This window comes from Oncorhynchus gorbuscha, linkage group LG24 (genome assembly GCF_021184085.1).
Source record: "Oncorhynchus gorbuscha isolate QuinsamMale2020 ecotype Even-year linkage group LG24, OgorEven_v1.0, whole genome shotgun sequence".
Classification (NCBI taxonomy): Eukaryota; Metazoa; Chordata; class Actinopteri; order Salmoniformes; family Salmonidae; genus Oncorhynchus; species Oncorhynchus gorbuscha.
This window is the reverse complement of record NC_060196.1, coordinates 32895367-32922078: the sequence shown is the minus strand read 5'-3', so window position 1 is coordinate 32922078 and position 26712 is coordinate 32895367. Positions and strand designations below refer to the sequence as shown.

Here is a 26712-nt window from a genome sequence, read left to right as displayed (position 1 = left end):
TATAATCCCATGCATTTACATTTTGTAATTCGTTTTAATTGCTCATCAGGTTCCCCCACATAAATATTTTAATATCTTAAAAATCAATATTGCAGCATTTAACTGGTCTTCTCCTTCATTGCATTTGCTATATCACAATAACTGAGCGTGCAATTTTAGCAAGTTGTTTCAAGAAAGGAAACCAGTTTCATATCATGTATATAAGGGCGATAAAAAAAAAAAAAAAGGTTGAATATCCTACACAAAATACCAAAAAAAATAAACGCTCCACAATACAACAATAATAAGTAACTGTCACCAGCACAAATTAACACTTGAAAAATAAGATCTAGAAAACATTTTACACAAGAAAAAAAGGATGCAGGTTTTTCATTTAACATAGATTGTCGAGACTACATTGCTAGAACATTTTATACATGAGTGACCTGCAATAGACAGGGTGTTAAAACCAATCAAAGTGTGGTGTGAAATGTCTCATAAACCAAAGAGGGACCTCTCCCTCAGACCGAGGTGGGTGTGACGACAAGTTCAGACAAAAAATGTAGTGTGTAGAAAAGAAAGCCCCTTTGAAGAACAACAGGCCCAATTCGTTGACATTCCATTTCTACGTGAAATGTTGCACCCCACTAGATAAGTCACTGGTGCCAGCCATACGCACTGAACCCTGGGATTCACCTGAGCAGGCAATGAAACTAAATCCGTGTTGCATAATGGACGGCAGTTACATTTGTAGAAATCAACACCACCTACTTACATTGTTAAATAGGACGAGTCCATTTGACCAAGCTCACGGCAGAGTGTGAAGCATATGAAAACATGATTTCATATTGGAGAAAAAGTTGTTTCAAAATCAGCAAATTACTTTATTTAAAGTCGCTTAGTGTATACTGTAGTTCAAAGTTAGATCGTTTTAAGACTGAATGCCATGATTCAATGCAAATGTCACGTTGTGCTCCTTTCAATAGTAGAATCCATTTCATTTCTATAACTTGTGTTATAGTGGTCTATCATTTGACTTTGATAATAGGGGATTGGGTTCAGAGCGTGAGGCCAAAGGACATGTTGACACTGTAGCCAAGCAGGCCTCTAAAGAGCGAGTGAGAAAACGTGCACACCATCAACACTAGCATTGTATTAGGATACTGAAACAAACTCCCCGGGCTACTGCTGCAGGACTCCTGCATCGTAGCTCGAAATTACAATCACACTCATATGCAAACAGATCCACTGAGAGAATGACCACATTGTTTGTTTTAGGGATACCTAGCAAAGTCTATGCAAATATATTCATATTTACACACATCGTCCGTATTGAAAAGCCAACTGAAGCTATAGAAATATAGAATATGTGTTTTTGAATTCTGCTGTAACAGCTCTTTTGAAACATTGCAAAGAGTTGCAGAAAGCTAAGGGAACATCTAACGCTTTTGTATAATGGCTGATTTTATACAAAGTTTAACTCGTCATCCCCCAAAACGATCTACAGTTAAAACAGTTTTAACCTTTAACAGCAGGTCTAAAATGCCAACATACCAAATACTTCCCTAAAGAGAGCAACCAGAAGTCCAAAATAAAAAACATAAAATGTGCATTGCATTGGGGTCTTCTACTAGTAGAATGAGCCTTTAGAAGTCCTCTGATGCGTATCCCTGCATCTAACCTCATTTCTGGAGCAACAAAGATTTCAACAATTCCTTCAATATCAGAATGGAAACAGGTGATGATGACTCCAAATGCATCTGAGCAGAGAGAGGGCAGACAAAGGCTATGAGTGTTTACTGTTGTTTCATAGAGGCTGTCAGTCATAACTGAACAATATTCTTCAGTGTCCCTCTACCCGCGTCCGAGGCATTTTAGGAGAAGAGGTTGATATCGGCACTCTGGCAAGGGGCTCATTTTGGCCTTGGCTGACAGTGCCAGTTGACCGCAGAGTGCCACCACCTGAGGCTTGGGCGTTGGAAATTGGTGGCAGCGGTAGGATCCATTCCTGTGTATCCCTGACCGACCGGACATCCTGTTTTTGCCCGTCTGGGTCTCTTCTCTCAGTGCCACCGATGAAGCGAGCCAGCAATCGTCGCAAACAGCGCTCGTCAAAACAGAGTCATTCCCAAAGTGCATTTTGAAGGGGGAGGAGGGGGGTGGGGGCTTCCTGGAAAACAGACTAACTGCTAATTATATCTAACAGAACTGAACAATCAATATGGCAGTAAGTCCCACGGTGAAAACAACCAACACTTGTTGAGCAAACACAGCATAAAGCCATCCATCATACTGTTACCGATACAGTCGTGCTCAAACTAAATACGTGACGTGTCGACTGTCGTCCAACGAATCTAGTCCCTTTTACAAGTGGCATAAAACAGCAACGAGCAGTAGAAACGTTTGAGAATGTTCCATTTTAAATCCATCCACTTTCCTCAAATCCCGATTGTTTTTTTCATGGGAATTGACACTTGCGCAAAACTCAGTTTGAGCAAGACTGCGTGGAGATTCTTTGAGCCCCCATATTCATTGCGCCGCCCCATACAGAATCCAACACACTACACCATCCTCCCTTCAGGTGGAACGCAAGCCCATACCGTTCTCTCTGCTGAGTCCTGGGCAGCTGGGTAAGTGGTTGGATAGGAGCCAGGGAAGGTGTGGTGGTGGGTGGCAAATGTCAGTGGGGGGGTTCAGTGTGTGTTGGGGGAGGGGGTCTGTGTTCGGGGTGCTTCAGGGGGTCGATGACATTGGCGGCGTGGCCTCTATGTGACCCACGCATCGAGTCTCATGCGTTTGCTGTTGGCTCCCTCCTGCTCCACCTCATTCTGGCCCCGCAGGAGCTCCACCGAAGGGCTGAAGTCAGGAGGCAGGGAACGGCCACGGTTGCCCGCTGCACTGCCGCCGCCTGCCCCAGGGTCATCCCGGTCATTGCCCTCATAGGAGCTGCCGTTGCTGCTGAGGCTGTGGGCGGGGGAACGGCCGGTTGGTGGCTCCAGGCACAGTAGGGAACCAGGGTACTGTGGCGGGGGCACGGTCGTCTGGATGCCCCCTCCAGAGGAGGACGGCGGGGGGCACGGTGAGCGACGGTCTCGGCCGGGCGAGATGGGTTCAGACTTGATGCTCACATTGGAGTTGGTGTTGACAGTCAGCATGGCGCCCTGAGGTATGTGGCCCACCGGCCTGAGCATCAGAGAGAGAAGTGCAGGAGATGGGAGGGGAAACATGGACAATGAGCCACAGCACAGAGATGGAAATTAAGAAAGAGAAGGAAGACAAGATGGATGAGAGTCAGTGTCAGCTGACAATCAATTGCAAAACAAGCATAGTGACAGGCTTCTGATGTGAAGTTTCAGACACAAAGAGCACCAACAAGGCATAGTGGTAGCAACACCATTTGAGTCAATGATCAAATCCATTCCAAGCAATTGACAAGCAAAATTCAACTTCAAGCTCCCAAAATCCATACAAAAACAAGCAACAGCATTAAAAAAAAGCATGAAATTGCCTGTGTATGAAGGCAGGTGATTTGGCAAAGGGATCGTGGCGGCTATCGAAAATTATCATCCAGAAACTGGGTTTTTCAGAAATTCCGGTTGGAGGATTCCCGATTCCAGAATTTCTGAAAAACCTGGGAACTGTGGTAAAGTTTCCAGACTTTTGTAACCTTACACCAGTTTAAGAAAAAGGTGGAAACCACCATCACAGAAATGACATGCCGGGGCAGCCAAAAGCGCACAGACATTACACAGTACGGACAAATACAGTACCGGCCCAACCACTCATCTCTACCCAAGAGGAGGTTGGACTGCGAGGCGCTGTGGGGAGAAAGAAACATTGGAGACACTTGCAAAAGGAAATGACAGTATGTAGCTATGCATGTGAAAGGTGTGCAAGGGGTGTATGGCTATTCACCAATCTACCTATCCATCTATACAGCAATTTAAACAAGCATAGATGGATAATACATTTATGGAGAGATCATAAATAGATTGAAGTTGAGCCCAATCCCATTTCTTCAAATATAGGAGCATGAAAAACATTTGCAGGTGCAGAAAATTACATTTCATGATTTTCACAAGTGGTCTCTGGACAGTGTTGCCAGATTCAATGTTGGACAGTCCTATGGTTAAAGCTAATATGCCAATATGTCACCCTGTGGAAAAGGCAACTCCCCTCCCTTTATAATACCAGACTTTGTGCACAGTATAATTGACATTGTCCTGAAAAGGGATTGTGTGAAAACATAGAATAGAGAACAGTCCCCAACCACCCGAAGGTACACATTCACCTCAGATTGGCTGCCAGACTGGAGATCTGGCTAGACAATTCCCCACTCTGTTTGTCCATGCCCCACATGCTGTGGACAAGAGAGAACACTCAGTCACACAGGCTACTGAGGCTGAGTGTGTGTGTGTGTGTGTGTGTGTGCGCGGCTGGGCTGGGCTATTGGTTCTAGCAGCGGGATCCATTTTCACCTCTGCCGTTTGGGACAAACCGTGACTTCTCTCCTTAAGGCCTGGAAGACGCGCCCGTTAACAGCTTTGCAGGTTCTAAGGAAATACGCTTTCCTGTATGCTGCCATCGTAAAGCGGTGTGTGGAGTAAGAACGCAGCACAATAGGACAGTCCATATCGGTGCCCCGTCAGAGGAAAGGAATACAGTGCATTTGGAAAGTATTCAGACCTTGACTTTTTCCACATTTTGTTACGTTAAAGCCTTGTTCTAAAATGGATTCAATTGTTTTTTCCCCCTCATCAATCTACACACAATAACCCATAATGACGAAGAAAAAACAGTTTATATACGTTTGCAATTTTATTAAAAGACTAAAACAGAAATACCTCATTTACATAAGTATTCAGACCCTTTGCTATGAGACTAAATTGAGCTCAGGTGCATCTGGTTTCCATTGATCATCCTTGAGATGTTTCTACAACTTTGAGTCCATCGGTGGTAAATTCAATTGATTGGACATGATTTGGAAATGCACACCTGTCTATATAAAACAGTTGACAGTGCATGTCAGAGCAAAAACCAAGCCATAAGGTCGAAGGAATTGTCCGTAGAGCGCAGAGACAGGATTGTGTAGAGGCACCGATCTGGGGAAGGATTCCAAAACATTTCTGTAGCATTGAAGGTCCCCAAGAACACAGTGGCCTCTATCGTTCTTAAAATGGAAGAAGTTTGGAACCACCAAGACTCTTCCTAGAAAAACTGAGAAATCGGGGGAGAAGGGCCTTGGGTCAGGAAGGTGACCAAGAACCCAATGGTCACTGACAGACAGAGCTCCAGAGTTTCTCTGGAGCAAAGTAGAGAGAGAGATCCTTGATGAACGTACTCCAGAGTGCTCAGGACATCCGACTGGAGCGCAGGATCACCTTCCGATAGGACAACAACCCTAATCACACAGCCAAGACAGCGCAGGAATGGCTTTGGGACAAGTCTCTGAATGTCCCTGAGTGGCCCAGCCAGAGCCTATACTTGAACCCGATCGAACATTCCTGGAGAAGAAATGGGAGAAACTCCCCAAATACAGGTGTGCCCATCGTCATATCCAAGAAGACTCCAGGCTATAACCGCTGCTAAAGGGGCTTCAACAAAGTACTGAGTAAAAACTTGTAAAATGTGATATCCCATAATGACAAAAAAAACTGACACTGTAAATTGTTGAGGGGAAAAAAAACAATCCATTTTAGAATAAGATATAATAATAATAAGATGTGGAAAAAGTCCGGGAAAAAAGTCAAGACCAATTCACAGACCCCTTCCAAAGAATGTGAATTGCTTGCAGCTACAAATGACACGGGGACACTTGCTACATGACAGGAATGGTCAGTTATAGTGTTTTTGATGTACAGGTCGACAGTCGTCATTTGGTTTGTAGAGAACGGAGGAGGGCTTCATGGTTGCTTTGTGACGTGGCAATGCAAGGATGGACTTACACCAAGTTGCTAAGCGACGCCAGACTAAGTTGTTGCTGTTGTTGCTGCTGGGATAAAGACTGTTGCCATGGCGCGTTGCCTTGCAGCAGGCCGCCTGGTGACGCCAGGGCGTGGAGAGCGGTGATGTCAGCGCTCGTCAGCTGGTATTCTGAGGGAAGCGGAAAACAGAGGGAAAACTGTTGCACATTTCCGTACATGTGCTGTCATTTTTTTATTAAATCAAACTTAATCTACTGTATATAGGAACTCAAACTCTCTGTGCAGCTGTGGTGCATTCTGCAGCTCGTTGTTACTCGCTCTTTGCTACTCTGAAACTACTGATCTTCTATAACATCAAATGTCAGGGAGAAATGAAAAACAGAAGGACTGTGTACAGAGTTGTGCAATCCTGACCTACAGTGTGTGTGCAGTATATATCAGTGGAGGCTGCCGAGGGGAGGACGGCTCATAATAATGTCTGGAATGGAGTCAATGGAATTATATCAACCACATGGGTTTGATGCCATTCCATTGACTGCATTCCAGACATTATGAGCCGTCCTCCGCTGGTATATACACAATACAAGCATGTATAAGCATTTGTAGCTATCTGCTCATGCTTCAGGTAACCTGTGTTGTAAGCTGTCGGCATGGCAGAGAAGGGCATCCCCTGCGCCAGGAGGCTGGGCGTTGTCACGGAGACCACCGGTGTGGTGAGCATCTGGGTCACTTGTGCACCGGCCAAACGCTGGGCATTCTGGGATGAAAGGAGATGAGAGAGAGACTGTTAGACCAACTAAACAAAGAATTTCAACCTTGGTGTTGGACAGAACTGAGCGACATGTTTAAAACCCCTGTGTATTCAATGAATGGAACTATTGACATGCTTGAATGTCAACACGGTGGGATTCATGACAAGCTACGACTTTCAAAATGTCTCTCGTATTAGGTAGATGTGGTGTTGGGAGACATCTTGTGACATCATGCATCAACACACATAATAGTAGTGGTGGCATTGCCAGGTGAACGCGAGCCTTAACGTTATAGTTCACTTAACATTTCTAGCTGGAAATAAGCAAACTTCAAAAAGTGAACTATCCCTTTCAATGTGTGCCATTCATCGTTTGGGTAACCCAATGCAGTTTCCAGATGGACAGGGAACGTGCTGCGAGGTGGTGGCAAACTGCCAAGGGAAATGACACCCGTCATGCTACCCAATGGTGTCAGGGTTTGACGGAAGAAAATGGGCCTACAAACAATGTCGATGAGCCGAATGATGTGTGCGGCGAAAAATCGTCCAAAGTTGCTGCTAACATTCCCACTGATAGATGCTAGCGTTGCTTGAAAGCTACCTTGATTTCCCCCCTTAAAATACACAAACTGATCATAGTTGAATGACGATATGCAGTCCTGCTGGAATCCCATAACCTCGACCCTAAAGCCACATGCAGTCAGATGGCAACCATAAACTCACGACCATACCGCCACATGCCATTGGACTAAAGACAGAGACCATCTATACTTTGGGCTTAAATGACGAGTTGCGTTGCACACTTGTGACCATGTGAATGGAGGGGGGGTCAACAGTCATCGACACATGCGAGTGACGGGAGAGAAAGATTCACCTCGCTCACCATCTCCAGCTCATCATCTGTCTGCAAAGGGACGGGAGCGGAGATAATTACACCACTGACCTTTCTCTGAACTCAAAACACAGTCATCTCTAGTTTAGACCGACCGCTGACTAAAAAGTCATGCTGGAGAGAAGACATTATTCATAGAGAAGAAAAGGTTCTGTTTGTCAATGATAATATATATATATATTACAGATATACTATAGTGTATAATACAATTTTATATATTATATATATATATATTTATATATTTTTATTTTATATAACCTTTGCTTAATCTAGATTGCACAGGTTGTGTTTTGGCAATCTGGAACTTCCATGCTAGATTTCACTTGTTACGAAACTGAGATAAACCTGTGCATAATAAGTGTCAAAGTTTATAGAAGGGGAATATTCACAACCTCTGTAAATTATTATTTTGATGCAATTTTTAAAAAGGTGTCCAAACACAGACTGGTCCCATTTAGTCTGGTAAAGCCTGGTTGGCCCTGGTTAGACCTGGTTCGGCATGGTTGAGCTCACCATCTGCATCAGGCTCTTCCCACCCTGAGTGGTGATTACCCGGATGTCTGGCTTGCGGCTGTTGACCATCTGTGGGCTCTGAGGCGGAGGTGGGGACTTGGCCGGAACTACTTTCCCCAGGCTGTTGCCGTTGGACACCGAGAGGAGCCCCGGGGAGGCCCTGGCACTGATGTATCCGTTAGCTGAAGGGGGGAAAGGAAGAGAGAAAACAGCTTGTAGGTAAATCAACACCTAGGCACAGCAATAATTGTTTAGTGTACTTAGAAGATGGAACCTCTGACAGATGTTAAGTATTTTCTTTCATGATCACCAATCTCAAAAGGACCTTATATATGACATACAGCAAAGAGCCTATATAGTCTCTGAGGAAATTAGATGGAGGATCAGACCTCGTGGTTTGTGCAATGCGATCATCTAAATGAGCAATAATCACTTAAAAGCGGGCCAGATGCGACATAACAGCCGCAGACAGAAAATCCTACAAGTGGTTGCTAAAATGGCAGTCCTCAAAACAGTTTGTTTTGGACTTGGGGCTCGGGTAAGCTACGACGCAATTAATAAACTTGCCCTACTGTCCAAGTGTGTCTTGCAAGATCACATAGGCCTAATGATTAGTTTGTATTTTACATAATAGAACCAAATATAATAGCATAGTAAGCCTACAGAATACTTTACACCAAAAACACTTTCTTAAGAGCTTTTAGGATAGTTCGCTCACTGATCATGCTGGACAAAACTCAACAGTGTGTGCCACCAGGCAGGATAGAGTCTATGCTTGGATTGAAAATAAAATACAAGACTAATAGTTTGACCACCGTGTGCTCTGATTCGCTCACCAAACATTCACTCAAGAAGATCCGAAATGCACATTCCCATGAAACTGATTGAGATCAAATGATTGGCTTGCAGATGCAGTGATGCCCATCTTCGTTCAAAATACAACATTTTCTTGAGACAATGTGGTGGGTATAGGCCGACGTTGCAATTGGAGGATGTATTTCATGCATATTCTATAATGATATTCAATTGACTACATACAGTATGTCGGTACAAACTGAGAAATTATGACCATAAAAAATATATATATTTTTTTTAAATAGCTCCTGCACCTAAAAATAAAATAAATAGCACTACATCACTGGATGTACTCCCAAACACACGACTCGATGACAAACAATGCTTTGATTATAATTGTTTTTCATATATATATATATATATATATATATATATATATATGGCTCGTGAGCTGTGAACAATCCACGGCAAAAAGTACATTGATTACACAGAAAAACATGTGACACGCACATCAACTTGACAAAATGTCTTTACATCACATCCTCAGCTATCCCTGGACTGCATGCTTCAGCCATAACACTAGGCAACCCCCCTCTGTCCAAAAGCCTGGGGCTAGATTTGATTTCTCCCCGAGGGAGGGGAGTGACACCTGAACCTTCTGGGTCTCCCTCTCCATCTGCCACCCTCCTGCATTGCTCCGGTGTCGATCCAGGAAAGTGCCGGGGATTCCAGGCACGCCAGCTGACGTCAACATTCTCAGATGATTCGGGGCAGTCTCGGTAGTTAAAGTGACGGAAATGACAGAGAAGGGAGGGAGAGGAACTGCTAAGGACCTGGGTGGAGTATATGAGTACTCTTGGCAATGTGTCAAGCATCAAATGTTTTTCACTTTCCTTTCCATTTTCTAGTCTTTTAGCAGGCCCTTTGCTTAAATTTTTTTATTTTTAAAGCAACATCCGCATTTCCAAAATCCTGATATTTATTGAGACTTTTGTAAGCGTTTTTCTGTCATTTGAGCATCTCAATCAATAATTGTGGGAGCAAAATCAGAGTACGGGCATTTTTGTGTCTAGCGCCTAAGATATTGGATTCATTTGTTGTTTTTCACTGGGTACGCAGATTTCTTAGAGAGTAGTATTGTCAGTAGCAGTGGTATTGTAGAGTAGTCTGTCAAGGTTACTCACGGACTGGACTTGGGCATCCGCCATTTGAGTTGTCCAAGTCACCGCCGAGCATAGCACCTGTTGAAATGATGAACACTGGCTGAGCAAGGAAAATATGAACATTCCTACTAGTAGGACACAGAATGTAAATGTTTATTACTTTCACCTGCATTACAAGTATTCAGATATTTTCGATTTGAAAATACAAGTAGTTGAATATTGGAATGTATTGGCAAGTCCTAGGAGTATTTGAAATAAATGTATTTAGAAGAAAAGTATCCAAATATTTTCAAATGCTAAGCTATTTATAAAAGTTTTTTTATTTTTTTATGTAAACTTTCAAATACTTCCAATGAGCGATATTCACTTAAAAGCGGGCCAGATGCGACAGAACAGCCACAGACAGAAAATCCTACAAGTGGTTGCTAAAATAGCAGTCCTCAAAACAGTTTTATGGATTTGGGGCTCGGATAAGCTACGACGAAATTAATAAACTTGCCCTACAGTCCAAGTGTGTCTTGCAAGATCACATAGGCCTAATTATTAGGTGTATTTTGCGTAATAGAAGCGAATATAATAGCATAGTAAGCAGTACATTACTTTACACCAACGTTTTCCATTGCATGTCATGATGAACATGACCCTGGTTATGGCAGAGCACAGAGTCTGTGTGGAGAGAAAAGATGACAACCTAATTTCCTCCACATGCCACAGTAGAAGGCCCTCCCGCTCTTCCGCTCACCTGCGCTGGCCGGTCGCTGTGGCAACACGGGAGATCCTGTGCTTCTCTGTAGCGCCGGTGGCTGGGGTGACAGGTGGTGGTTGTCAGAGAGCGATGACGACGTCACGTAGGAGGTGGTCACCATGGCGTTCCCGGGGTTACTGAACTGCAATGCGTTCTGATTAGAGGCCTGGACGGTGACGGGCACAGAAAATGTGGGGGGCGGGACCGAAGACTGAAAGAGATGAGAGAATTGACAGTTAGCACTTTTCAACCATGTTTCAGGCCTCTTGATATTTGATAGACAGACAATGGAAGAATAGCAGTTTGATACTGCTCTAGGTGAAAGGGAGCTACCACCGGTGTTCCTCAAACCTCTATTTGAGTACCACCAGCCAGTGCACTTATTTGACCTATCCCAGTACTAGCAGCCGTACTAGGGGATAGTGGCAAGCTAAGGGCAAGGGGTTTTAGATTGGGTGAGATGGTGAGAGGGGGAGATACTTACACTGACACCGTAGCGCTTGAAGAGGATGTCTAGGTCTTCGGTGGTCTTGCGGTATTTGTCGTCGTTCAGGGGGCTCTGGTCGATGGAGTCCTCTCCGTCCGGCTCGGGACTTTCGCAACCGCTGAAGCCTTTCTTTCGCAACGTCTGTGATGACAGGGTGAAAAAGAGCAGAGGGAGACAAGAGGAAAAGATGACACGGAAGGTGGAGGTTAGTCTGGCTGAATATGAACTAGTGCACACGAGAGTTTCAGACTTCCGGATCTGGCAAGAAGACACGCAGCTCAGTTCTGAGACAAAATTCCCATTCCCTCTCTGGCTGCCATTTGCGTTCCACAACACTGGAGGCTACAGAAAGTCGACACCACATTGTGGCTGCAAATACGGTTCGTTGTTCTGCCAAGAACTGGGTTCAAAGCTGTTAACTGTGCGTGATTGAGCTTGCCTGGCGCAGTGGAACCAAAAGGAATAGTCACAAAAGCGCAAATCCTGCCCACATGGCATTCCAGGCAGGCTCAAACAAAAGTGGTACGGTTAGAGATGGCTCTTTGTGATTGCTTTACCTCGATGATGTCAGCGTTGGTCCGGCTCTCGTGGGGCTCGTTGTACTCTGTGTATTTGAGCAGGACCTTGTCCATGTCAGTGCTGGCGTACTGGAACAGCTTGTTGGAGTGGTTGAAGATGATGAGGGCGATCTCACAGTCGCACAGCACGCTCAGCTCGTACGCCTTCTTCATGAGGCCAAACTTCCTCTTGGTGAACGTCACCTGGATGGGAGATTAATTTATTCTCTATTACATTTATTAATATAAGCACTTTTGCCATCAGCATTGTCACAAAGTCCTTTATGCAATAACATAATGGAGGGTGATGGGAAGAGCTTGCAGAGGTTGCGGAAAGGAAGGCGTGAAAATGAGTTGTGGTGTGTCTGTAGAGGGTACATTCATGTCATTAACACGTCCGGCGGCGTGACAAATCTGAGTGAACCGGCAGCGCGGGTTTCATTTACCTGCTATTCATTTCAAATTGGTGCCACCGTCAGGTTCTTCAGTGACGTTTTCATTAGGGCACACTGTAGCAAAATGCTTCAAAACATTGTGCCACAAAAAACATCTCCCTCCATTTCAGACTGTTTTCTTCAGTTTTGTGCCGAATGAACATGTCCCAACTTTGCCAACTAATTACAGTCCCCCCCATTTCTCAGATCCATGAACATACAAATGAGATGATTTGATGATAAAACTGATAAGGGCCTTTAATAACCTATATCTTCTCACACATACGACAAAACGCACACGCAAGCAAGTGCGCACAAGCACACGGAAGAGCAATAGAGGACAAGGAAGGGTGTAACATCTACTGGGGTTATGCTCTTGTAATACGCTATTATGCAACGCCACTGTAGTGATACGTGACCTTTGGTCAGCAATTCTGGATTTGATTTGAACGTTTCGTGTATCCATGTTGTGTGTGTACATTTCTGACTTACTGGAGGCAATCACCGTTGTTATTGGGGAGGAATGTAGGAATGTGAATGAGGAACATCTGTCACTGAATAACTGACGTAAACCAACCATAGCCCTTGTACCGGTTTTATGTATTTTGCTTATGTACAACCAGGAAGATTATTTTCATGTTTAACCATTTATGACTAACAAATTCATCTAAAAATCGGAACATCAGTCCAATAGCAGGGTAGTGGTTGTTAACTCTATACCTATTTGTGAACAAGAACCGTAACAGATGACTCCTTGACAAATGAGAAACTCACTCGCACATACTGTACAATTGCACATTTTTCCCAAAACAGTAGCACAGAGACACCCCTGCACTCAGCCACAATCTCACTCACACACTTTAACCATTTCAAAACACACAGAGATCAGTAACTTCTATCCCAGATATGACTGTGTCCACTGGCCTGCAGCTGCTGTGGGTGGATTGATTTATCTGGAGCAGCTGTCCGCAGAGCTGTGTGTGCGATCTGGTTGACTCCATGCTGGTTTAAACTCTGTGCCTGCTCGGCCTGAAACACTATGCACTCTCAGAAAGGGCCATGGGTGCACGAGCGCTCCATTCATGTCAAACACAAAAACACCCTCAAACAATCCACGATACACTCTGCACAAACCCAGAAAACAGAAACATTACACTACAACACTGATACAATGTTCGTTAAATGGGCACAGTGACACTAACATAGAGAAAGGTATACATTTGCACTTGGGTTGGGCAGTAGCCAAATTTTCATGTCATATAATCCTTCATACAACCCAAGATTTAAGGTATTACCGGCTTTGTACAGTAGGGGGTGCCAAAACACAAAAAAAGCCCATTGGGCATCAACTACCACAATGCTATCAAAATTAGCCCAAATAATAGCGAATTTCCATAGAGGCTGCTAGCTAAACAGGATAACGAGAGCAAAAAAAAAATGTAATTGCAAAAGACAGGCAGTCCGTGCTTCTACACCTGCATTGCTTGCTGTTTGGGGTTTTAGGCTGGGTTTCTGTACAGCACTTTGAGATATCAGCTGATGTACGAAGGGCTATATAAATAAATTTGATTTGATTTGAGTCCAACTCATAAAGTGATACATACATAAGTAGGAGCTACCAAATGTCATTTTTGGTGAGTTTGGACATTTACAAGTGACATTGTGCAAATGAACAGTACTGGCTCTAGAGCAGCACACCTGTGTGTGTGTGTGTGAAGTCTGGAGTTGCAAGGGCAACAGGCCTGCCTGCTCTGCTCAGAGAAGATGGGGGAGGAGCAGAAATCAAAAGATATCAAGATGTTTTAAGCAGACCACCATAGTCCCTGTGCCGGAAAAACTAAGTAACCTGCCTAAAACTTACAACCTGTAGCACTCACGTCTGTGGCCATGGAAGTGTGTATCTCACGGGTCACCCTCAAAGCAAATTCCTCCTTTGGCCGCCTTTCCTTCCAGTTCTCTGCTGCCAATGACGAACGAACTGCAAAAATCACTGAAGCTGGAGAACCATATCTCCCTTACTAGCTTTAAACACCAGCTGTCAGAGCAGCTCACAGATTACTGCAGCTGTACATAGCCCACCTGTAATTAGCCCATCAAACTACCTCATCCCCATACTGTATTTATTTATTTATCTTGCTCCTTTGCACCCCAGTATCTCTATTTGCACATTTATCTTCTGCCGATCTACCATTCCAGTGTTTAATTGCTATATTGTAATTACTTCACCACCATGGCCTATTTATTGCCTTACCTCCCTTATCTTACCTCATTGGCACTCACTGTATATAGATATTTCTACAGTATTATTGACTGCATGTTTTTTTTATTCAATGTGTAACCCTGTGTTGTTGTATGTGTCAAACTGCTTTGCTTTATCTTGGCACGGTCGCAGTTGTAAATGAGAACTTGTTCTCAACTAGCCTACCTGGTTAAATAAAGGTTAAATAAAAATTTAAAACATGTAAAAGTGCTTTGAAAGGCTGGTCATGGCTCACATCAACACCATTATCCCAGAAACCCTAGACCCACTCCAATTTGCATACCACCCTAACAGATCCACAGATGATGCAATCTCTATTGCACTCCACACTGCCCTTTCCCACCTGGACAAAAGGAACACCCATGGGAGAATGCTATTCATTGACGACAGCTCAGCATTCAACACCATAGTTCCCTCAAAGCTCATCACTAAGCTAAGGACCCTGGAACACCTCCCTCTGCAACTGAATACTGGACTTCCTGACAAGCCGCCCCCCAGTTGGTGAGGGTAGGTAACACGTCCGCCACGCTGATCCTCAACACAGGGGCCCCTCAGGGTGTGTGCTCTGTCCCCTCCTGTTCTCCTTGTTCACTCATGACTGCATGGCCAGATACGACTCCAACAGCATCATTAAGTTTGCTGATGACAACAGTGGTAGGCCTGATCACCGACGAGACAGGCTATAGGGAGGAGGTCAGAGACCTGGCAGTGCGGTGCGGTGCCAGGACAGCAAACTCTCCCTCAATGTGATCAAGACAAAGGAGGTAACTACAGGAAAAAGAGGACCGAGCACACCCCATTCTTCTCATCGACAGGGCTGTAGTGGAGCAGGTTGAGCGCTTCAAGTTCCTTGGTGTCCACATCACCAACAAAAAAACATTTTCCAAGCACACCAAGACAGTTGTGAAGAGGGCACGACAAAACCTATTCCCCTCAGGAGACTGAAAAGATGTGGAATGAGTCCTCAGATCCTCAAAAGGTTCTACAGCTGCACCATCGAGAGCATCCTGACCAGTTGCATCACTGCCTGGTATGGCAACTGCTCGGCCTCGGCTTCTAAACAGCTTCTAACCCCAAGCCATAAGACTCCTGAACATCTAATAAAATGGCTACCCGGACTATTTGCCCCACCGTTCCTTTTTCCAAAAATATTATTTTTGTAGGCGAAATAGCTCCGTTTGGCTGAGAAATCGACCGGAAAATGCGGTCACTAAAACACCAAACTTTTTCCAAAATTAGCTCCATAATATCAACAGAAACATGGCAAACGTTGTTTAGAATCAATCTTCAAGGTGTTTTTCACATATCTATTCGATAATATATCCACCGGGAAAATTGGTTTCTCATTAGAAGCGATTGGAATAATGGCTACCTCTGTACTTTACACAAGATTTTCTGAGGGAGCCATCATGTGACCACTTGCTCAATGTAGTCCCTTACGGCTATTCTTCAACATAAATGCGTAAAAATACGTCACAATACTGTAGACACCTTGGGGAATATGTAGAAAGCGTAAGCTCAGTCATCGCCCATTCACAGCCATATAAGGAGTTATTGGCATGCAGCACTTTCAAAATATGGGGCACTTCCTGATTGGATTTGTATCTGGGTTTCGCCTGTAACATCAGTTCTGTTACACTCACAGACAATATCTTTGCAGTTTTGGAAACGTTAGAGTGTTTTCTATCCAAAGCTGTCAATTATATGCATAGTCGAGCATCTTGTTGTGACAAAATGTCCCGTTTAAAACGGGAACGTTTTTTTATCCAAAAATGAAATACCGCCCCCAGAGTTAAGAGGCCGTAAGCTCTTTTTCCTTCTCAGCAGTTATATTTGACCGTTTTTGGTCAATTAATTTCAACAGGTATGTATTTTGCACCGGTACAAACAATGAACCTAGCCCATGGTGACAAATGGGCCTTGGTGGGCTAACACATTCCTGGGTCAACCTGGGTATAACTTTTTTTTTCAGTATTCAAAGAAACAAGGCCCCATCTTTCTCGACTATAATAACAACAACAATAACGTTGGTACAGACTTTGGAGACACGGCCACATCTGTCTCACCTGTCTGTTCCTCTCATCGGTGATCCGTTGGATCTGAATCTTCTTCCTCCCCATGCTTCCTGGTGGTGGTGGTGACTGTTGGCTGGGGTCAGTCAAACAGGGTCAAAGGTCAGAAGGGCCTCCTCTCAGGTGAGGGGGGAGGTTAGCCTATTAGCTCTTTCTGGAGCACGGGCAGCCTCAGAAAACACACGCAGTCGCTAGAGTTGCTAGAGCTGGTGGAGAGGGGGTGGGGGAGGGGGTAGGGGTGGGGTGGGGGGGTGGTTGCCCTCAGTTCATTGTTCACTCAGGTCACCAGTTTCTCGACCGTTGTTGAGGTGAGGACGATGTCACTCCTGGAAAGGGAGGGGAGAGAGAGTTACTTCTACATTCCTTAGGTACACACAGGAAACAACCCTTATGGTGCGTTTTCATAGAACAGATGCCGTGTTTCAGCTGTATGTGACCAAAATGCCTCAGAAACTGTGGTCTACGCTACACTGTGGGGGGAGGGAATAAAACTAACTGAAAGACAACTAAAGTAACCGCAGGATAGAAAATATAAAATGTATTCATTGGACTGATTCAACAAAGCAGATTTGCTCCTAATACTACAACTTACTGTTAACATGTCTGTAAGTACTGTGGACCCAGTTACATGAGAGAAACATGTCATTTTTCAAAACCTATGGCTCAAGGACAATAGCCCAGGTAATGCAGTCTGACCTGTCTGAGCGCGCGCGCACACACACACACACACACACACACACACACACACACACACACACACACACACTATTATGCTTCTCCAGTCAGTCAGTTTAGGCACGCACAGAGAAAGACAAGTAAAACACTCCCTGCAGCTCAATGGCAGAAAGGCTCTGATGTCACCCTGCCATTGTCACTCCTCCCCGTCAGAGCGTGATCCCGCAGCCTCACACTGAGGAAAGGCATGCTAACCGCCGCCAGCGCTTCCATCCTATTAGCGACAGCCTTCAATTCATCAAGGCTGGTCTAACAACAGGGTGGGGCACTAAGCGCTAGCTGCCCAGTAGAGGAAATCCCAAGCACAAGGACGTCAGAGGGAAAGACGGACGGATTACGGCAAGCGTCTAAAAAAATAACTGTGTTCAGACTACACACACACGGGGGGGGGGGGGGGGGGGTATTTGGATTGCTTATACTTCCAGGTGAGCCTGATAGATTAGAAGTCTGTAGAAGTCTGTAGCATATTAGCGTGTAGCGTGATGTTTCATAGACTAAAGTGAAATGACCAGATGAGAAGAAGCAACAAGGCCAATTTCCTACTCAGGAGTCAAACCTTGTTCCTTGGGGCCTGAGACTGGTGGGTGAAGCGATGTGGTTCGAAAACATTCCGCAGTGATTTCAAGCGTTGAATACTGAAGAGGGACCTAAAATGACTAAACAAATATCAGAATCACCTTCATTCGCCAAGAACATTTATGCATGCCCGGTATTAGCCATCCCCCTTAACATTAGGCACTTCCTGCCAAAGCCCAAAGCCATTGAACCTGGAACAAAGCGGATTCTTCTTCACCATAGTCCACACAATGTGTTTACTCTTTTAGCAGGAGTTCCTTTCCATTCAGCATACATTTTCATTACATTAATTACATCCTCATATTCCTCTCATAAGACTCTGTTGTAAGTTAGGCCCACATCTCGAGAGGGTCTTACGGGGCTCTTTGTAAAACTGTGTTCAATTAGCTGTTCGATGAACAACCTCTGTTATTTGGCACTGGTTTTTACCGTCCATATATTTCTGGTGTTTAGGCTTCTATGAATACATGAGTGGTTTTAATAGGCTATAGCCTAGTGCCCTCCCTACGCTGGGATCAGAAGCATAAGGGAAAGCGTCTCTATCCCAATCGTATTACATGTGTCGTACAGTATTGCAGCTTCCCTAGATGCTAAGTGCATTGAGTCCAATTAATGCTCAGCCAGAGGGAAATCCTGCATAACACAGTGGGTCCCCAGGATCGATGTTGAGGTTAATCTGCACTAAAACCAATGACCGAAAGGGAACCAGGTACATTTGCACAGACCATGGTAACCCCCACCTCAGTCAGAACCCACCTGTGTCCTTTAGTACACAGGTCTGTGCCATCCACCTTCATACTCACAAGTCGCATATTTCACTGCTTCTAAAGACAGTTTCAATGAGGGGGAAACGTGTTCAGAATTCACACTCTTCTGCCAGGTCTCTTGACAGCCATGCAAGGTTGTCATGGCCCCTCACTGTGTGCTCACAGTGCTATAGCCACACTTGTTTGATGGTTTGGACTGATATGACAAACTTGGCATGATGTAGCCAAGCTAAAGCTTACTTCAGCAACCAACCAAGTACTCCAGGATAATATGGAATCATGTAACACAAACACATGGGTTTAACATGCTAAGTGACCACATATCGTTGAATATGGAACTATTCGGTTACACTGAATGATCGGCCTGTCTGTCATTCAATGTGATGGTGTCTGTTACGCCAAATGACAGGCGACTGTCATTGTACTGTCCAATAATGCCACCGCAACTTATCTACACATGAACACAGCCTTGTGGCTGTTATGTAAATGCCAAAAGCGTTTCCCCTTCAAGCGCTGACCCTTCAAGCCCCTAGCTTTTCAGTGGGATCATTGTGAGGCCAGATGGAAAATATGCAAAGCCATCTCTGTAGCTGGTGGAGAGCACTCAGGTCCACCACAAAACCAGCTTTATTTCATCATTAAAGGCCTTGGGAAAGTGAGGACTGGGCGGGAAATGAGCTGCCAATGTACAGTACCAGTCAAGTTTGGACACACCTACTCATTCCAGGTTTTTTTGTTATTTTCTACACTATAGAATGATAGTGAAGACATCAAAACTATTAAATAACACAACACTGTTTAACACAAAATAGTGTTAAACAAATCAAAATATATGTATATTTGAGACTCTTCAAAGTAGCCACCCTTTGCCTTGATGACAACTTTGCAAAATACATTCATGTGAACACAAACACATTTACAGTAAATTAAACATGACCTAATTTGCCCAAACAACCCATCAGAAATGATAAATAAGCCAAAGCTCTCCATTCCAATATCACGACTAAAAAAACTAACTTAAATTGTGTGTTTATATGATGGCAAGTGCCGTTAAAAGTCCGTGTTAGAGCAGGGCTTTGCCTATGTAGGTCTCAGACACTTAACAGTCTGAAGACACTGGCCATGACAGGACAATTAACTCCAAAAGCACCCAAGTGTTCCTCCATGTGATCATTTCCATTATCAAACATGACATTCGCTCCAGAGTGTTTCATCTAAATGAAAGCACAATGTGACACTCCATCGAGGGAAACTGCATGTAGGTGACTATATCCATATTGGGCAAGAAAATGGCTTTTTTTTATGTAGCGTCACCATATTGATGGGAATCCTAGACAGTAGAACTCACGTTCTACCCTCTCCTGAAAATGAGATCAGTCCTTGATTCCAATGTCTGTTCACTCACTTTTCCAGGTTAATATTTTTTGGGATAAATATATTACAATTTAGCCTCTGCACTTGCCCCCTTTCTCGACAGAACAATAGTAAACAGCTGCTGGTGAGGTCAGGGAATAAGTTGTGGATGTGCCGAACCCCAACAGTATACCACAGAACAAAATCCAAATTTAAAAAAATATAACCACGAGTCAGCTACAAAAGCTTTTACAACCCAAAACCTCCACACAAAAATATTCTCAACCCAATTGTCCAAAATTGAGACTGAGACAAATTGTAGCTGGTTGAGAGGCTGACCCTGCATAAATACCTCAACATGAGGTATTGCTGCAAAGGCCCAGCAGCATGGGGGGGGGGGGGGGAATGAATGACACACGAGGAGTAAAAACTCCGCAACCTCACAAGTTCTTGACTTTGCTGACATATTCAGCTATAGTTGGTCTATTGGATTGGCCGTAGAATGAACCAGAACAAGGATTCTGCTCTGCAAGGCATGTCCTCCCTGTGCTGCACTTGGTATGGCTACTCCAACTCGTTACTCTAATTGACACATCCATCCTCGCCCTTAAGCCGCTGATGGCTCAATTAAGAGCTGGCTGGAGGACTGATTAGACCCAAAGATAATGAGGCCGCTGCTCGACACACGCTGAGCCAGAGCAGAACCGAGCTCACTCTGACAGTGACATTACAGGAACCTCCGAGCTAAAGGAGAGATGTGGCTTTCAACTTGAGCCCAGACTCAGGAGACACAGGATGGGCTCGGGCAGAAAAATATGTTAGTCTGAAATGGACCTTACAGAGAACGCCTCATCTGTCAAGGGCAGGCCTTCAGTCACCTTGGTTCTATCGACCTGCCTGGACACCCCCTTGAAACTGCTTTTGCAACCCGTGAAAATGTCCTCTGATTAAAAGAGAGAGCACAATCAAGCCAGGCGAGGCATCTGTCGGTTTGAATGGTGTACAGTAATTAGTGGCACAGACCTTTCAGCAGATTACGCATTGGTCAATGAAATGTGGGCAAAGCCCTAGAATGAAGACCAAGCCTTGAAGTGGGCAGCTTATAGTACTCATCGTACTCTATCTCTATCGGACTCCAGCTAATGGAGGGATCTGTCGTCATTACTTCACAGTGGAGGAAAGGTTGAGAAAATGACAGTTCAGTCTTTTTTCGTGAGTCTAGGTTTAGTGGTTTGCAAAGACTTTGCTGGGTTACATGCAGAGAGGTAGGTTTTTTTTAAGATACAGCTTCACCTGCTTGATCGCTCACCCTTTATCCCACCAGGACACTCACCTAGGCCTACTGGGTTCCCTCTATAACCGCTCATGTTCATTTCATTATGGCTCTCTTGAATTTCAGATTTTTCCTTGGTCGCCTCACATCCCTCTCCTCTGACCTTTTCTATTGATGGCGATGACCTCCGATACCTTCAATCTCACACGCCAGAAGTCTCACACACCAGGGCTACATGGAGTCTCTTTACAATGAATCCTGTCACATTGGCTTCCCATAGCAAACTCTTGAGGGAAGAGCGTTCACAGACCCTGTCAAGGGTACGGCAGTCAGGTCTTAACACAATAGCGGAACATGACAGGTGCGAACTAAATTGTGTCAATAAGTGAGTTCCTGGTGTGTCAGCGTGTGACCATAAGAGCACATGGCGAGCAGTATTACAAAAGGGATTTGTCTACCATTGAATCCTTGGGCGGGTCACCTAAAACCCAAACAGTAAAATATATACATTTTATGTTAAAAATCGGGATGGAAAAACCTTTCAGTGTAAACCTAAAATGACTACAACCAGAAAGTATGTAGAAAAGATAAATGACCTACTCTATTTTTAAATAATATTTGGAGAACTAACAAAATCACCTAAATAAAAGCTAGACAGGCAGGGAAAAAAGAAACAATTCCAAAAACAATTTAGCAGAATAGATTCTGGTCTTATGTTTGAGCAAAATAATATATCATTAGCCATGGCAACGCGTAGAATTGTAGGAAATAAGCTTTAAAAACGGCAACAATTCCTCACAACTCCATGGCGATATGTAGAATGATGGTCCTTGGAAGACTTGCTGCAAAACAAGTTGGAGACTAGGTTGAGTTTTTTTAAATGTAAACATGAGCTGGTGCACACCCAGAATAATAGTTTGTATGGAGATGCTGACTACCCGTGAATAAACTATAAACTATTGAAATTAATAAAGTCGCACACTACGAGTATAATCTCCCAGCAATTTAATGGGTATTGACCAACATTTCGGGTATATACCCATTAAATTGCTGGGAGATTATACTCTGAGTGTGCGACATTTATTTTGATAGTTTATAGACAAGGTTGAGTTGACAAATACTCCCCTAGAGTCATGCCCACTGATTGAAAGGATGGTGATTATTGCACGAGTGAGCCAATAGGTTAAATCAGCAATCGTGGTGGAATTTCCTTAGAGTGACATGCTCATAGGCTGAAGTTTAATAGGTGAATGACATTCCGCGCACTTGGTAATAGGAGAGGAAGTGATGCTAAGCTGAAGAGGTAACATTTTGACACCACCCTATAAATACCTGCCATACTGATCAGTGAGAGGAAGAGATGTGAATGAGTTTATTAGAAACTAATGAAAAGTGACAATGCATTCAGAAGAGCCTTACTGGTTGAACTGTGGTAACTACATGACTAAAATTAAATCCTACTCCATCTCTCGTAAACTATCACGGATTAAAGGGAAACCCATCTGTGAGCTGCCCAGTGATGCCAGCCTACCAGACAAGCTGAATGCCGTCTACACATACATACAGTTGAAGTCAGAAGTTTACATACATCTTAGCCAAATAAATGGAAACTCAGTTTCACAATTCCTGACATTTAATCCTAGTAAAAATGACATGTTTTAAGTCAGTTAGGATCACCAATTCATTTTAAGAATGTGAAATGTCAGAATAATAGTAAAGAAAATGATTTTTCAGCTTTAATTTCTTTCGTCACATTCCCAGTGGGTCAGACATTTACATACACCCAATTAGTATTTGGTAGCATTGCCTCTAAATTGTTTAACTTGGGTCGAAAGTGACGGGTAGCGTTCCACAAACTTCCCACAATAAGTTGGCCAAAATTCACCCCAGTCCTCCTGACAGAAGTGGTGTAATTGAGTCAGGTTTCTAGGCCTCCTTGCTCGCACACGTTTTCTCAATTCTGCTCACAAATGTTCTATAGTTTTGAGGTCAGGGCTATGTGATGGCCACTCCATTAACTTGACTTTGTTGTCCTTTAGCCACAACGTTGAAAGTATGCTTGGGGTCATTGTCCATTTGGAAGACCCATTTGCAACAAAGTCTTCAGATGTTGCTTCAATATATCCACATAATTTTCCTTTCTCATGATGCCATCTATTTTGAAGTGCACCAGTCTCTCCTGCAACAAAGCACCCCTACAATATGATGCTGCCACCCCTGTGCTTCACGGTTGGAATGGTGTTCTTTGGCTTACAAGCCTCCCCCTTTTTCCTCCAAACATAATGATGGTCATTATGGCCAAACAGTTCCATTTTTGTTTCATCAAACCAGAGGGCATTTCTCCAAAAAGTACAATCTTTGTCCCCATGTGCAGTTGCAAACCGTAGGCTAGCTTTTTTAAATAGCGGGTTTGGAGCAGTGGCTTCTTCCTTGCTGAGCGGCCTTTCAGATTATGTCGATATAGGACTCTTACTGTGGATAAAGATACTTTTGTAGCCGTTTCCTCCAGCGTCTTCACAAGGTCCTTTGCTGTTGTTCTGGGATGTGCACTTTTTGCACCAAAGTGCGTTCATCTCCAGGAGACAGAACGAGTCTCCTTCCTGAGCAGTATGACAGCTGCGTGGTCCCATGGTGTTTATACTTGCGTACTATTGTTTGTACAGATGAACGTGGTACTTTCAGGTGTTTGGAAATTGCTCCCATAGATGAACCAGACATGTGAAGGTCTACAATTTATTTTCTGAAGTCTTGGCTGATTTCTTTTGATTTTCCCATAATGTCAAGCAATGAGGCACTGAGTTTGAAGGTAGGCCTTGAAATATATCCACAGGTACACCTCCAAATGACTCAAATGATGTCAATAAGCCTATCAGCAGCTTCTAAAGCCATGACATTTTCTGCCCCCCCCCCCCAAGCTGTTTAAAGGCACAGTCAAACTTATGTATGTAATCTTCTGACCCACTGGAATTGTGATACAGTGAATTATAAGTGAAATAATCTGCCTGCAAACAATTGTTGGAAAAATTGTGTCATGCACAAAGTAGAGGTCCTAACCGACTTGCCATATTAAAAATACATTTTTGGAGTGGTTGAAAATTTAGTTTGAATGACTCCAACCTAAGGGTATGTAAACTTCCGACTACAGCTGGACATGCATACCAGGCAGTGTCTGTGTAAGACTCCAGCCACCCCAGTCGTAGACTTCTCTCTGCTACCACACGGCAAGTGGTACCGGAGTGCCATGTCTGGGACCAAAAGGCTCCTGAACAGTTAATCAAGCGGCTACCAGGACTATTTGCATTAACAGCCTTGTATTGTTTTTTTTCCACTGACTCTTGCACTGGCTCTAGGCACACTCACTGAACTGTACACACAATTACCTCGTATCCCTGCATCTTGTTATTTTATTGTGTTACTATTTCCTTTTATTTAGCACATTTCTTATTTTTTTAACACTGCATTGTTGGGAATGGGTTTGTACTTAAGCATTCCTTGGTCAAGTCCACACCCGTTGTATTTGGCACATTTGACAACAAAAAAATTGATTTGACCATCCAAAAAGCACGGCTGCCAACATTCAGGTCACGTGATATTGAAATGATTAATGTTCCACTATGAATCTAAAAATCAAGGCCCGGAATCTAATATTAATGTCTGCTGATGGGTCAATGGCAGTGCTCACAGAGATCTGAGCAAATTCCCCCCCATGTGAGGTAAAATCTGTAATATTTTAATGGTGCTCAAATGCCTTCCAGATACTTTCAAAAGACCCATCTCTGCATAAGAGGCTTCATGCAACAACTTCTCCTTCAAAATGTAATCATAGAATGTATTAAAGTAATGTTGTATGTGGTACAGAGTGCACATGGCACATGATCGATCTCCAAAACCCCAGTATCACAAATGAGAGATTTGTTGCTTGTTTTAAGAATAACATCCATAACAAAGTTCAGCAAAGTGCAATAATGACATGAGATTTGAGGTATAGTGATTTTAAAATGCAAATAAAAATGTCAAACTTCATGTATCAGCATGCTCTGACATCTATGTTTTGCTATTGATAGCTAGCCTACCTGCGTACTTCGTCACTGACAGCTACATTGAAAATCAAAGTATTGCTGTTAATCCTGGGGAAATATATGGCCTACTGTTTGTAGCCTGAAGTGTAACCTATTATTTTCTTAGAAAAATAATTGGAAAACAATTCCGAGTTGGATGACCGTTTAAACGATTTTTCCAGTCGGAGCTCGTTTTTTCCCCGAGTTCCCAGTCGCCTTGAACGCACTGGAAGTCGGAGATTTCCGAGTTCCCAGTTGCTTGAACGAGGCAAGTGTTCCCAGTTGTTTTGAAACCAACGGAGAGTTCCGAACTCGGAATTCTCGGACTTCTGAGCGTTGAAAACAACTGGGAACTCGGAAAAAAACGAGCTCCGACTGGGAAAAATAAATTTCAACGGTCATCCAAATCTGCCCTCTTTCTAGAACTCAGTCTTAACGACCTGGAGATCACTAAATGTCATGATTTGACCTCGTATTTTTCAGAGTTGATGTTAACGCAGCAACTGATAGGCAGAAAATGTATCCGCTGGTGACAGCTCGCTCTAGCTCTTATTTTGGTTGTGGCCCTGTTGTCAACGTGCACGCACCTCTTCCGTTCTAAACCGAGAGCTTTCACTGTTCACACCATCATGGAGGAACGGTTCATCTGTCGTCTAGCGAAGGTGCTCTTTAGGCCATTTCACGATCTCTGACGAACTCCGCCCGACAGCCATTAGTCTACCTTGCATGAAAACCTAAACTCTTCCGACAAATACAACCCAACCATCTAGTCAGCTATGAATTCGACTACTGGGCCGACAAATTATAATCAAAATACAATTTAGGTTAATCATGTTGTCAATACAAATTAGCCTATTATAAACTATCCGTCTGACAACAATTGTTTGATTAAAACAAGCATTCGTTTTCTTACAAGGAAAAATACGCAGAAAGCAAATGTATCATTCCACTTACCCTGAAATATCACATCAACAATGGTGTGAAAAGATATAGGAATTGCTTAAAATAGAGATGTAATGAAAAGACAAAGCGCTATAATCATGATCGATGTCTCTTTAGAGAAATCCACTCTAACCTTTTCCGTTTAACGTAAAATGTAACTATTCAGTTCAGCCAAACGATACAGTGTACCTAGTGCACAATTTACGTCATCGACACCAGTGCATGAGTGACTTGTAAGAAGCCAATAGGGAAGCTAATACTATAGCTTCAACGCCATTAGTGACTTGTAAAAAGCCAATAAGAAGCTAATACTATAACGTCAAGGCCAATCACAGTAGAAGTTACTGTACATGGGCAGGGCATGAAGGAGATAAGATGACGGCCAAGTTCTACAAGGGTGTTTGTATCCCTCCGCTTTGGTATTTACCTTTTCCAA

The 26712-nt window shown here is 43.7% G+C and overlaps 1 protein-coding gene across 8 annotated transcripts; it reads right to left on the bottom strand.

Annotated features, from left to right (window-relative positions):
• Window positions 1-10: 10 nt before the first annotated feature.
• On the bottom strand, window positions 11-26468 carry LOC124012095 (myocyte-specific enhancer factor 2D homolog). Of its 8 annotated transcripts, none has more exons than XM_046325497.1 (13): window positions 26289-26468; window positions 16567-16898; window positions 11807-12010; window positions 11247-11390; window positions 10760-10973; window positions 10039-10095; window positions 8060-8241; window positions 7529-7558; window positions 6534-6660; window positions 5925-6072; window positions 4271-4339; window positions 3750-3797; window positions 11-3162 (listed from the first exon to the last, which is right to left on the bottom strand). In XM_046325497.1, the coding sequence occupies exons 2-13, from the start codon at window positions 16618-16620 to the stop codon at window positions 2745-2747; spliced, it is 1695 nt and encodes a 564-aa protein (XP_046181453.1). In that variant the 5' UTR covers window positions 16621-16898; window positions 26289-26468; the 3' UTR covers window positions 11-2744. The 8 variants fall into 8 exon arrangements, with proteins under 8 accessions (XP_046181453.1, XP_046181454.1, XP_046181456.1 ...); XM_046325498.1 differs by having other exon boundaries at window positions 7538-7558; XM_046325500.1 differs by lacking the exon at window positions 3750-3797 and having other exon boundaries at window positions 26289-26467.
• Between the last annotated feature and the right edge of the window lie 244 nt (window positions 26469-26712).

Excerpts from the sequence above, each read along its gene's own strand:
- LOC124012095 (XM_046325497.1), bottom strand. The coding sequence starts at position 16,620 with ATGGGGAGGAAGAAGATTCAGATCCAACGGATCACCGATGAGAGGAAC. Across the intron at positions 12,011-16,566 it reads CCGATGAGAGGAACAGACAG|GTGACGTTCACCAAGAGGAA; the intron begins GTGAGACAGATG and ends TCTCCCATCCAG. Across the intron at positions 10,096-10,759 it reads ACAGCGACCGGCCAGCGCAG|GTGCTATGCTCGGCGGTGAC; the intron begins GTGAGCGGAAGA and ends TCATTTCAACAG.